This window comes from Callorhinus ursinus, unplaced genomic scaffold (assembly GCF_003265705.2).
Source record: "Callorhinus ursinus isolate GAN/ISIS: 27379988/994484 unplaced genomic scaffold, GSC_fseal_2.0 scaffold9, whole genome shotgun sequence".
In the NCBI taxonomy this organism is placed as follows: domain Eukaryota; kingdom Metazoa; phylum Chordata; class Mammalia; order Carnivora; family Otariidae; genus Callorhinus; species Callorhinus ursinus.
In genome coordinates, this window is record NW_027397071.1 from 64748856 (window position 1) to 64762707 (window position 13852).

Sequence of the window (13852 nt, forward strand, 5' to 3'; positions counted from 1 at the left end):
GTTGTAACCCTGTCTAAGCATCATATTTAATAGGGATATAATAATCCATTAAGTGGGACATAGCATTTGTTTACCTTACCCTTCTCCTCTTGTCAGAACTGAAAAGAACTTGTGAAGTTAGTTTCAATTTCTTAAATTACTTTTTTATTTTTATTTTTTAAAGATTTTCATTTTTAAGTAATCTTGACACCCAACGTGGAGCTTGAACTTACAACCCTGAGATCAAGAGTCACGTGCTCTACTGTCTGAGCCAGCCAGGCACCCCAGTTTCTTACTTTTTTTTTTTTAAGTGGGCTCCATGCCTAGCTTGAACTACACCTGCACTGAGATCAAGAGTCAGATGCTTAACTGGCTGAGCCAGTCAGGTGCCCCAATTTCTTACTATTTTAAATGTTGCTATGATGAACATCTTTTTGCAAAGATTGCATTTTTTTAGTTTTAGGATTATTTCTTTAGAGACTCAGAAATGGGAAGGCTAAGTCAAAAAGGTAGGAAAATGTTAAAGCTGTTGCTACATTGCTTTTTGAAAGAGTAAGGTTTTGCAGTCTTACCAGCTATATGTCTTACTATTTCACCAGTACTTTCACTCATTTCACTTTAATAAATACATATTGAACTTCTGTTTTGAGCCAGCTCTGAGAGACATAATGGCATACAAGAAAACCTGTTGAAGACATCTTTGCCCTCACAGAGCTCATAGTGTAGTGGAGAAGACACACAGATAGTCAACTATAATATAATCTGTTGCCTCCTTTGAAAAGGACAGATACAGTTCGTTGTAGAAGCACGTAGGAGAGGTAGCTAACAGCAGTATTTTCGTACTGTATTATAATTACCCCATATTAAAATTGCCCTTTTTAAGATTTTAGGGGGGGCGAAGGGGAGGGAGAAAAACAAGCAGACTCTGTGCTGAGTGTGGAGCCTGATGCAGGACTCGATCTCATGACCCTGAGATCATGACCTGAACCAAAACCAAGAACCAGACGCCCAACTGCACCACCCAAGTGCCAAAAATTGCCCTTTTAAAAGATGTGTGCTAATTTAGACCAAAAATATCTTAAGCTATTCTTAATTTATGTTTTATTGATTATTAATGGGTTCTACATATTATTAAAAATGAAACTGGGGCACCTGGTGGCACAGTTGGGTAACCGTCTGACTCTTTGTTTCAGCTCAGGTTGTGATTTCGGGGTCATGAGATCAAGTTCTCCATTTGGCACCATTTCAGTGTGGAGTCTGCCTGAGACTCTCCCTCAGACTCCCCAATCAATCAATCAATCAGTCAATAAACTTTTTAAAAAGAAAGGTTTAAAAATGAAACTACAGGGCGCCTGGGTGGCTCAGTTGGTTAAGCGACTGCCTTCGGCTCAGGTCATGATCCTGGAGTCGCTGGATCGAGTCCCGCATCGGGCTCCCTGCTCAGCAGGGAGTCTGCTTCTCCCTCTGACCCTCCCCCCATCTCATGTGCTTTCTCTCTCATTCTCTCTGTCTCTCAAATAAATAAATAAAATCTTTAAAAAATAAATAAATAAAAATAAAATAAATAAATAAATAAATAAATAAAAAATAAAAATGAAACTACACTGAAACTGTTTCTAACACATAGAAGTCAGATTTTGTCTGTCATTAATTTTAGGCTAGGAGAATACTCCAAACATAAGACCATCTAAATACCTAATTAATTCACATTCTTTCACAGTTTGTCTTAAACTCAGTATAATCTATCACTCTCTACCAACTTCCAGCTTATGCAGCATTGGTATTTGCAAGGTTCTTTGCTGTTACTTTTACCTGGAATACTCTTTTTGACCTTTCTGCCTGCCAGATCCTCTTATCTGTCCTTCAAAACTGAATGCACATGATACCTCCTTTGTCAAGGTTCCCTGGACCCCTCCCCAGAATATTGACGTTTTTAGTCAGAAGACCTTGTTCCTAGTAGATTATAGCATGTTCTTGTGATGGTCTTTCCAGCAAGATCGTGAGCTTTATATATCTCTGAATCCTCTTTTCTTCTACCACATTTGGTGGGCCTCCCATGAGTCATTTGCTAAATTAGTGAAATCCCAACTATTTGGGTCATCACTGAAGCTTACAGTGAATGCTTTATTTTTTAGCACCTTTGTAGTATTTATTGTCACTATTTATGGTCTTGTATTGTTATCTTTTAACACATATGAGTATGATATGTAACTGGTATGCTTAAAGTTCATAAGGCAGTTGTTTAGAATTTAAGGTACATTGTCCTATAGAAATAGTGTTAGAAATTAGTTTAGTATTCCAAGAAAGTACTGTACAATTCTTACAGTCCACACTGTTCCCCCTAGTTCTCTATACCACCTATTCTTTGTCATTGTACCTATTTGAAAACTTACTTCATGTTCCAGTTCTGGACTTCAGGAGCAGGTCCTCCCACCAGATAAGTAGCTGAGACAAGGGAAGGAAGATTTCCTTTCTTTCTTTCTTTCTTTTCTTTCTTTTCTTTCTTTTCTTTCTTTCTTTTTCTTTCTTTCTTTCTTTCTTTCTTTCTTTCTTTCTTTCTTTCTTTCTTTCTTTCTTTCTTTCTTTCTTTCTTTCTTTCTTTTTCTTTCTTTCTTTCTTTCTTTCTTTCTCTCTCCCTCTCTCCCTCTCTCTCTCCCTCTCTCTCTCCCTCTCTCTCTCCCTCTCTCTCTCCCTTTCTTTCCTTTTCTTTTCTTTTCTTTCCTTTCTTTCTTTCTTTCTTTTCTTTCTTTCTTTCTTTCTTTTTCTCTTTCTTTTCTTTTTCTTTCTTCTTTCTTTTTTTTTTGTTTTAAGATTTTATTTACTTGAAAGAGCAAGTGTATACGAGCAGTGGGGGGGTGGGGAGGAGAGGGAAAAGTAGACTCCCCACTGAGGAAGGAGCCCAATGCAGGGCTTGATCCAGGACCCTGGTATCATGACCTGAGCTGAAGGCACACACTTCACCTGAGCCACCCAGGTGCCCCAGAGATTTCCTTTCTGCTTTCCTGTTCCAGAATACTGCAGAGATTCGGCAGCAGAGCAATGAAAGAAGGTCCTAGACAACCCTAGAAATTGTAGGGAAGATGGAGATTGTGGTTTTAGTGTCTGGCAACAGCCTCTATAGGCATATTTTCAATTCCTTTCAAATTCAAAACAGATCTTAAGCAGTCTGTTTAGTTGCTTTCTTCCTTTCTACTTATTAGTTGAAAACCCTATGTAGGATAAGTAGGAGGTGACTAATTGAGATTCAAACAGGACAGTAAAGTTAAGGTTGGTTTTCATCTTTAAGTTGGAATGATCTTTGAGCTTCCCTTGATTGTCAGCCTGTGACTCTCATATACAAACATAAATGGATTCTCATCATCCTTTTGTGACTGCCCATATAATGAGATTCTCCCATAGTATATTTGTGCTCAAGGGTGTTAGGATTTGATTAGTGGAATGGCCTCCTTTTGCTTCTCATCTTTAATTACCCCAGTGTTTATATGCATTGATTCTGAATATTATTGATTTGTTTTGTTTTCAAAGTCATGTTGTTTTCCCTAACCCCATATTGAAACTAGCGAGCTGTGTTATACAATGAAACTTGAAGAGGGGCGCCTGGGTGGCTCAGTCGTTAAGCGTCTGGCTTCGGCTCAGGTCATGATCCCAGGGTCCTGGGATCGAGCCCCGCATCGGGCTCCCTGCTTGGCGGGAAGCCTGCTTCTCCCTCTCCCTCTGCCTCTGCTTGTGTTCCCTCTCTCACTGTGTCTCTCTCTGTCAAATAAATAATATCTAAAAAACAAACAAACAAACAAACAATGAAACTTGAAGAACCTTCTAAACTGATATTGACTGGTTTATGGATTTATATAGATTCTTTAGCTATTCTATAAAAGAAAATCTAATTCAAATTAGACCTTTTTCTAAATATTTAAGTTTGAACTAGAAGTTTTTTTTGTCTATCCACATTATTTACATTAATATTATCTCTAGAGATATTATACATATATATATTTTAACATGTATAGGTATCCTGATTTACTATGCAAATTGCTTATAATTTTGAAGAAATAGGCAAAGTAGAAAAAGATTTTATATTCAGAAGATAATGTCACTATGAACATTTCATAAAAGAATAATGTCTAGGGGTGCTTGGTGGCTCAGTTGGTTAAGCGTCTGCCTTCAGCTCAGGTCATGATCTCAGAGTCCTGGAATCGAGCCCCCTGCATCGGCCTCCCCTGCTTCTCCCTCTCCCTCTGCTGCCCTCCCTGCTTGTGCTCTCTCACTCGCTCACTTTCAAATAAAATCGTTAAAAAAAAAAAAGAAGAATGTCTAGATAAATTGATATCTCTTCCATCATATTAAGATGGTCTCCAAAGCAGAAAGTACCAAGAACATTAAGGAAAGATTACAGGGTGGTTTTAAAGAGCAACATTATTGAGCACACTGTTCCATTGTTGGTGATGACATCACTGGTTTCAGGAACATTAGTGGTTGGAAATAGTTTCTTCAAAATTTCAGGTGCTTCTCAGAATGAAAATACCTGGTCGTTATTTGGGTTTTATGGTGGTAGGGATGCAGGAGTGGCTGGCATATATAGAACAGCTCCATATCGGGTGATATGGAAAGTCCTGTCAATGTTTTTGACCAGAATATAATGTTTACCACAACAAATAGTACACAAAGGATTCTAAGTTTAGGGAACAGAAAAACTGATGGCAAAATACAAATTGTTGAATATAGTATAGTGAAACAGTGGTTGTAGAGCCCTAGAGAAGAGGGCAGACCTGGTCTCAGCTTTTCAGTTCCTAGCTGTTCAGGTTAGGGAAAGCAGTTAAAAATCTCTCTTCCTTAGTTTTTTCAACAGTAAAATCAAGATAATAGTACTTACTTCTTTTATTCCTTTAGTAAATATTTAATGAGTGCCTACTATGTACCAGGACTGTTTCCAGCCACCAAGGATATTGAACAGGGGGTGGGGGGGGGGATATGTTAAAAATCCCTGCCCTCATGGGGTTTCATGAAGGAGTTAGTTGATAAATAAAAAATGTGAGTTAAATATATGAACTGCAATAAATGACACAAATGTGAAGTGTTGGAGAGTGGAGAATGAGGTCAGAATATTTGAAAGGGAAGACATCTCCGAGATGTCTTCTGTGAGGATTAAATGAGATACTGAATATTTAGCAGAGTGCCTGGGATATAATAAGGCATCAATAAAAATTAGCAGCTATTATTGTATTTATGGTATTAAGGAAAAAGGCAAGTCAATTAGTTAATGAGATAACACCAATCAAAAGTGGATTGAAGATTATATCTAATGAAAGAAAATTAGTGTATACAGAGATACATTAGTCCATATCCAGAGACTGGTTGATGTCTTTCACTCATTACAAATGGAATCTCTTCAACTGTGAACAATTTAATATTCTGAGCTACTCACCAAAGCTTGTAAATGTTATATCATCAGCTGTTTTTTCTGTTTGATTTTATTTTTGTTTTATTACCAAAATTGAATGGCTTTTATATTTTGGGGTGCTGTATTTGTTCTTAAAACCATGATTGATGTATAAATTTAGGAAAACTAGTTTGTGTTCCACTTTCAGTCTTTGAATCATGGATTACCTTCTGATTTATCATATTTATCTCTTGAATGTATCTGGATCATTAAGTCTTAGATGTTTGAGCACTCACCTAAAAAAGCACCATGAAGGGGCGGCTGGGTGGCTCAGTCGTTAAGCGGCTGCCTTCGGCTCAGCTCATGATCCCAGGGTCCTGGGATCGAGCCCCGCATCGGGCTCCCTGCTCGGCGGGAGGCCTGCTTCTCCCTCTCCCACTCCCCCTGCTTGTGTTCCCTCTCTCGCTGTGTCTCTCTCTGTCAAATAAATAATTAAAAAAAAAAAAAAAAAAGCACCATGAAGCTTAAAGTGAAGACCTTTTGTTACTTTCATGGAGTGGAATACATTTGGAATAACATGATTTTGGTGCTCAAAATAAGATAAATGATGGCTTACTCCTTTGTGTCTTTCAGTGTGTTGGCATGCATCAGCCCTGAAGCAGTGATTTCTGGATTAAACTACATGTCATTTGCTAATGTTGGCATGAGTGGCTTAAGCCCCAGCGGTGTGGATTTGAGCATGGAGGCAAATGCTATAGCTCTGAAATATTTAAATGAAAGTCAGCTGTCACAACTATCTCTCACTCGATCAAACCAAAATAACTGCGACTCATCTTTTAGCCTTCTCCATATTAATACAGACAGAAGCACAGTGGGGCTGAGTTTAATTTCACCAAACAACATGTCATTTGCAACCAAAAAATATATGAAGAGATACGGACTCATACAAAGCAGTGATAACAGTGAAGATGAAGAGGAGCCTCCAAACAATACAGATAGCAAGAGTGAACATTTATTGAATCAAAATCTTACATCCATACCTGAACAACTTGACTGTCAAAAAGAACCTTCTAGGAATGCCTGTGAAATAATTAATCGTTATAACTATGAATCCGTGAGCACCCACGCAGATACACCAGTATTGAGAAATATTACAAATGAAGTTGTTCAGCCAAAAGCAACCCAGCAATTGAATGAAAACCCAGCTTTCTTATTAAAAAACCTTAAGCCAAGTCCTGCAATGAACCTCCGAACCGGAAAAGCAGAGTTTACCCAACATCCTGAGAAAGAAAATGAAAAGGACACTCAAATTCTTCCCGAAAGTTTGAAACCTGAAACTTTAAAGCAGATGAGTAGTATGAATTCAGTAGGCACCTTCTTAGATGTAAAGCAGCTCAGACAGTTGCCAAAATTATTTTAAACCTTAAACTCACCTCCCTCCTGTTATGAGGATGGGGTGTCTCTTGAAGAGACTTAGGGAAGCCAGAGCCTTTGGTAGTTTGGGGATGCCTAAGCATTCTAGGGGCCAGTCTGTTTTTGGTAGCTGCTGATTATGAAGAGCTGAGCAGTTGACCTGATGGTCTGTGAGATGGTGCACTTGTAGAGGAGGGTGAAGTGCTCTGTTCAAGTAGAGCTTGTTCAGCATCCCTGCAATCTTTTTTAAACAAATCCTGAGATCAGTTATTTTGACAAATTTAGGTAAACCAGTACTATCCAACTCTGAATCTGAACTGCTCTTTTATGCTGTAAATTGTGAAAAGTAACTCCATTTTCCTAGCATGTTGCATCTCTGCATCTATCATCACCTGAAATAACGTAAAATAAACTTATCATGACCCTGACTAAATTAGCTAAATCAACCCTTACTGAATTTAAGGGGAAAGTTTTATTTTTAAAAATAACTTTAAGATCTTTTATATAATGAGTATAGATGTTCTCTTAATTAAGATGCATATTGGTTAAATTCTGTGGAAGTAAAGCTTTTGCAGTCTGGTGGGTTGATGTTAATGTAACATTTTTAGCTTACAGCACTAGCTATCACAAAATAAAATGATTGAGTATAAATGTGTTTTATAAACTTTGAGTATTTCAAGTGTTTTCATATTTTTTAATAAAACTTAATAAAATTGCTAGATTTACTGTTTTCCTCTATAGCATATCCTTCTCTCCTTGTTTTGAAAAAGCTTTTTTGACTCCCAGAAAGTTACAAAAATAATAACACAGTTCAGGTATACCCTTTACCCAGCGATCCCCAATTATAGTAGTTTACATAACCATAGCAAATGATCAAAACCAAGAAATTGATGTTGGGTACAATATTAGTAACTGAACCACAGACCTTTCAGGTTTCACAAGTTTCTACATCCACTCATTTATTTACTTTTTGGTGTGTAACTCTATGAAATTTTGTCACTTATAGATTTGTATAACCTCCACCACAGTCAGCATACAGAACTGTTCCATCACCACAAAGAACCTCCCTAGGGCTGTCCTTTTAAAATACAATCCGCACCCCCGCCCCCAGCCCTAATCCCTGACAACCAGTGGTCTGTTCTCCATCACTAGAATGTTGTCATTTTGAGGATGTTAATATAAATGGCATCACGGTGTGTAACTTTTTTTTTTTTTTTTAAGATTTTATTTATTTATTTGAGAGAGCACACGAGAGGGGGGAGGGTCAGAGGGAGAAGCAGACTCCCCGCCAAGCAGGGAGCCCGATGCGGGACTTGATCCCAGGACTCCAGGATCATGACCCGAGCCGAAGGCAGTCGCCCAGCCAACTGAGCCACCCAGGCGCCTGCCCACGGTGTGTAACTTTCTGAAGTTGGTTTTCACTAAGTATAATGTCCTTGAGATCCATCCAAGATGTTATTGTTGCTTCCCTTTTTCCCCCACCTTAAAAATTAAGTTTTAAAATTTTATTTCTAAATATAATTGGAAAAAGTCCTCACTCGAGAGAGAAAGCTCTTCTGCTGAAGTTAACTTAAGCTATCAGTGCCTTATATCCAATTTGATATGTAAGCTGGAAGGAAGAGGACTTTGGATCTCAATACTTTCCAACTCATCTGGGCCTTCTGAGGTGATAATCTGATAGAACAGTTCACAGTTTGTAAGCCAGAGTATAGTGACCTGGCGGCTCTCTGCTGGTGCCACTGGAGCCGGGACAGTCGCTGCCTGTTGCCCTGCAGCGTTGCTCTTTCCAGTGAAAAGTAAGACACGGAGATGGCAATGACTATGAGTCTGTGTCTCCCTCTGTCTCCTTAGGCATCATTTGGCACTTTATTTTAATAAATAGCATAAAAACCCACTTGAAGGCCTCACTAGATTGTCAACGCCACTTCAAGTGTGCTGTATTTAACCTTAGCCCTCAATACCTCACCCAAGAAGCCAGTGTGGGCACAATTTCTATTGCACGTGTTTGAAAAACCTGAGAGAATGCTAGTGAATTAACGGACAGCCTCATTAACTATACCGTTATCGCTGGGAACCCTGTCATTTTCACACCAAACAAGAAGCTCTCAACAATAAAAACAACCTGAAGCTTTTTAGGCAAAATCTAATTCCATCCCTTCTGTTACCACATCTAATTTAAGGCCAATGATAAGACACTTAAGCAGTTTTGGAGACTGAATTTAGACTGCAGAGTAATTCCACAAAATGGCTCTTTCTACTAAATGCATGTCTAGGGCGCCTGGGTGGCTCAGTTGGTTGAGACTGCCTTCGGCTCAGGTCATGATCCTGGAGTCCCAGGATCGAGTCCCGCATTGGGCTCCCCGCTCAGCGGGGAGTCTGCTTCTCCCCCTGAACCTCCACCCTCTCATGCTCTCTATCTCATTCTCTCTCTCAAACAAATAAGATCTTTAAAAATAAATAAATAAATGCATGTCTAGAGAAGAGGGACCATCACTGAAGCCTCCTCTGGTAAGTTTTCTAAGAATGTTTTACTGTGGGGGCACCGGGGTGGCTCAGTCGGTTGAGCATCTGACTCAATTTCAGCTCAGATCGTGATCTTCGGGTGGTGAAATCGAGCCCTGTGTGGGGCTTCGCACTGCACATGGAGTCTGCTTGAGGTTCTCTCTCCATCCCCTTGTGCCTCCCCGCCACACACCACCACCCCTTGCCACTGCCCACATGCTCTCATGCTCACACTTTCTCTCTCTCAAAAAAAAAAAAATGTTTTACTGTGGGAAGTTATTTGGTAAATTCATGGCTATGCTAGGTTGCAGGCATCTTCAGGCAAAGCATGAGTACTGGAAAAATTGGATTAAGAGACTTTGGATATGATTGCCTCTCAAGTGATATCTGTCTGAATTATTTTCTTTCATTCAGTCCCGCAGCATACCATTTATAGATACATGGGTACTACTTCAAATGGAATAAAGAAATGATGGAGCTTCCATTCCTCAGCTTCTGGAAAACAAACCCATTCATCTAGGTCTGGCCAATTGGCACCCCTGCTTTCACCAAACGTTCCCTTTCTCAAGCTCTGAACACTGCTGCCTCATCACTCTATGCTCACTTGTCCTCTGCCTTACCCTTACTGTGCTGAGCTGCACAGAAGTAGATGCAGACTTATTAGACATAAACCTTGCCTTTTGCCCGCTGTAAAGACTCTAGGGCAAATAGATACACCCTGGAAACGGTCATACCACAGTATGAGACAGATGAAAAGTTGAAAGGAGTGATCTAGACTGTAAGGAGCCACAGAAGCAGAATCATGACAGCTTCCATCTTTTTAGGACTTCCCATGTGTTCACAGGGTGCTATGCAGAGTACTCCACGTGCATTGATTGGTTCATTTAAGCGTCCTGGCTGACCCGAGCTGGTGATTGTCATTGTCATAGACGAGGGAACAGCCTGAGGGAGATAATTTACCCAAGTAAGTTGCTAGCAGAGATGTAAGCTCAAGTATAATTCCAGAGCCCAAACTCTTACTGAGCCACTGAGAAATACAACTTCTCCAAGGCCTGAGGAATTCCGGAAGAGCTTCCTACAAGAAACATCTTGAGCTGAACAAATGATTCCGAATACTGTAGTCAATGCTGTTTTGAGTATGTGCTGTCCTCCAAGCTGTCATGCCTTATTTGGCCCCAAGAAGGAGTCCCCTGGCCCTTGAGCCAAGACCAGAAATTACTATTTTTTACTCAACAGTCCTGAAGTAGGCAACCCCAGCTCTGTTAACATTAAAGAGTTCGCCTCAATGATTTTACATCGTGGTAGTCAACTGGGTCTACTGCATGGGCTCCAGAAAATTAGAGGAACAAAAGAATTTTCTGTGCTTTTATTTTCTAGATGTTATGAGGGCAGAACTTTTCCTAGCCTCCTAGATTAACTGAGAGGGCTTTGTGCCTGCAAAATAAATTTAATGGTAGTGGCTTAGGTTTGCAGACTGCTTCACACTTTTCAAAGTGCTTTCTGACATACTTCCCCATATAATCCTCACATCCAAAACCAGACTGAAATATGTACGGCAGGCAGTATTAGCCTCCTTTCACTCATAATGAGAAAGACAGATAAGGTGCAACTGGCTCAAGGTCATACATTTACAGTTAACCAGGACATCAGCCTTGTGTTCTTCCATAGCATCCAGCCCAGCAACAGCTTCTTCCTCCATTCTTCCTCTCCCCACCAGCACCTGTTTCACTCCTAATCATTCAGCAGGTATCCAATGTTGATTCTGCTGGGCACTCAAACTAGAGGCTGAGCATAAGGTGATTAACAGGACAAACTTGCCCGTGTAGGATCTCAGTCTAACCAGAGACAGACATGCAAACATTAGCAGTACGGTAGGTCAGTCCTCACAATAAAACTCTATAACATGGGGCACCTTGGTGGCTCAGTCATTAAGCGTCTGCCTTCGGCTCGGGTCATGATCCTGGTGTCCTAGGATCGAGCCCTGCATCGGGGTCCCTGCTCCACGGGAAGCCTGCTTCTCCCACTCCCGCTTCCCCTGCTTGTGTTCCTGGTCTCGCTGTCTCTCTCTCTCTCTGTCAAATAAATAAATAAAATTAAAAAAAAAAAGAAAAAACTCTATAACATGTGAAGCTATATTAAGAGGAGCTGGAAGGTGGGGTACTTCTGAGGATGTTCTAGATTTTTCCAGAATCTTGCAGGAAGAATAGGGAAGAGAAGGTGACGAAATGGTATTTCTGATAGAGGAAACAGCTTGCTGGGAAGCAAGGAGATACAAAGAGGCACAGCATTGGAGGAGGGAGTTAGAGTCAGGAAACCAAAGGGAGAAAATATGCAAGTAGAAAGAACACTGAGTCAGCAACAGTTGGGTTCCTCTTGTTGCTCTGCCCCAAATTCTATGACGTTGGGCACGTCACCTCTTATCACTAGGCTTTTACTTCCCAATTTTTGAGGTAAAGGGTTAGCCTATCTGGCATTCTGTGATTATGAAACAATGATGCAGAAATATAGGGTGTGAGGAGTGGTTTCAAGTCCAGAGGAGGGAGAGGCTTCTGCAAGAGACAGCATTGGAGTTGGACCTTGAAGGATTTTGAAGGATTTGCAGTCACAGGTGAGGAAAAGGAAATTTCCCTACTTTTTATAATGCTTAGTATATTTCACAATTTAAAAAGGAAAAGAATTCCGTTTTCACCACCAAAATGTTGAGTGATATCTGTTCTAAGGGGTACCAACATGTCTTTCTCCAGCTCTGAATTATATAGTCCCTGTTTTTAAGGAGTTCAAAGTTCAGCGTGGAAGGAAATCTCAAACCCACAAAAAGGGGCTTTAGGGTTTGGAAGCACGGGTGATGTTCCCTATCTCCTCCTCTCCATTCCCCAAACCGGAAATGTCTGGGTCGCAGAGAACATCCTCAGAGGAAATCCTGTTTTCCACTTCCTGGTCAGAGTCTGAACTCCAGGAAAAGGATGAATTTGGGGAGAGCTCTGTGTCCTGCCTCTTCATGGGTGGTCTGAGGCCAGGAGGATGAGAGGGACTAATTAAAAACACAATGGAAAAGATGACATCAGGTATTCAAGGGTGTTGGAGCTTCAGGGCCCTCAGAAATCACTTGGTCCTCATGGTACAAATGAGGACATTGGGGCCCTGATAAGGGACTTGCTCAAGTTCACATAGCTTAGTAAGTGCAGAGCTGGGACCAGAATTCAGGACTCTAGACCATACCATCATATGCCACCGTATCTGAGCCAGTAAGTTAGGTATCAAGCAATAACCTAGGCCCTTCCTATTTTCCTTTATACCATAAGGGAGAAAACAAAACAAAACGGGAGTGTCTGTGCACACACACACACACACACACACACAAATACACATTTCCCAGCCTGCTTGCTTTGCTCACATGGCTTCCTTTGCCTCCAAACCCTCCATGGGTTCAAAGCCCTGTGTGTATCCTTCAAAACACAGCTTGAAGCCTACCCTGCCCCACAGCCCCTCCCCATCCTGCAGCAAACCTTCCCAGAATCCTGTTGTGAAAGTGACATTTTTCTCCTTCGACTTTACATAATCCTCTCTCTGGTCCTTTTCGTCGTCCTCTTACAGATTTATTACGACCAACTTGTATGTTGGTCATGTGTACCCATGGCTGGGAGCTCCTCAAGGCCAGGGACCAGATATGATCCCCTGTCCAATGAAGAATCACAGGGACAAGGTCTACTGACCGTCCCTGCTATATCTGGGGCCTTCTGCTAGACATCGGGGAGCACAACAAAGGAAGCAAAGGCACTGTTAGACCCGACCCTGCTGTTGTAAAAATGCATTTATGCATGTCCAGACACACATGTGCAAAATCCTGTTCATCCACATCCATCCAAGTCCTCCTCAGAACGTCATTTAGACCTCACAATAACCCTGTGAAGGGACAGAAGCAAACATGCCGTTTCACCTGCAAACACGCATAGTTCTCAGCGAAGTAACAACAGTTTAGTGAACACACCTGCTCTGTTCTAAGCCCTTTACATTTGTTAACTTAGTCCCCACAACAAATGTTAAGAGGCAGAGACTTTTATTATTCCTCATGTTTTGGGCTTGAAATTAGGAACAGAGAGGTTAAGTAACTTTCCCCGAGGTCACACAGCCAATAGGAAAACAAGGATTCAAATCTGGGCAGTCTAGCTCCAGAGCCATTGCTCTTAACCTGAGCATTATGTCAGGATTCTCCCTGAGAGGAAGTGGAGACTCAGTGGTAAAGCGATGTGCCCAAGGTCACAAAGGTGAAGTGAGGATTTGAACTCAGGCCTGTCTGGCTTCAGAGCCCATATTCTCCTTTCCTTCCCCTTTTTCTCCTCCTCTTCCTCCCTTGGTGACAGCAGGGACTTGAAAGAAGCATGTCTTTCAGTTCCCTAAGGCCCATGTTCCTACCTACCTTGATAAGATGATACAAGGTCATAGATGCTGGTTAGAAAGGGAGCAGGTACATGGACCATAGCTGAGTCACTCCCAATGAGTGGCTGGCTCCAAACCCCCAGAATCACCCTAGAGAGGCCTGCGCTGTGACTCTTGAAGCCCCCTCCCTACCTGCGCTCTCCT

At 41.1% G+C, this 13852-nt stretch overlaps 1 protein-coding gene across 14 annotated transcripts in view; it reads left to right on the forward strand.

Annotated features, from left to right (window-relative positions):
* The window catches only part of STIL (STIL centriolar assembly protein), a 75591-nt gene extending 68171 nt beyond the window's left edge, over positions 1 to 7420 (forward strand). For all 14 annotated transcript variants that reach the window (XM_073896798.1, XM_073896804.1, XM_073896793.1 and 11 more), the window contains one exon: positions 5990 to 7420. In XM_073896798.1, coding sequence (XP_073752899.1) covers positions 5990 to 6776 — 787 coding nt within the window. In that variant the 3' untranslated portion in view covers positions 6777 to 7420. The remainder of the gene's footprint in view (positions 1 to 5989) is intronic.
* The last annotated feature ends 6432 nt before the right edge of the window (positions 7421 to 13852 follow it).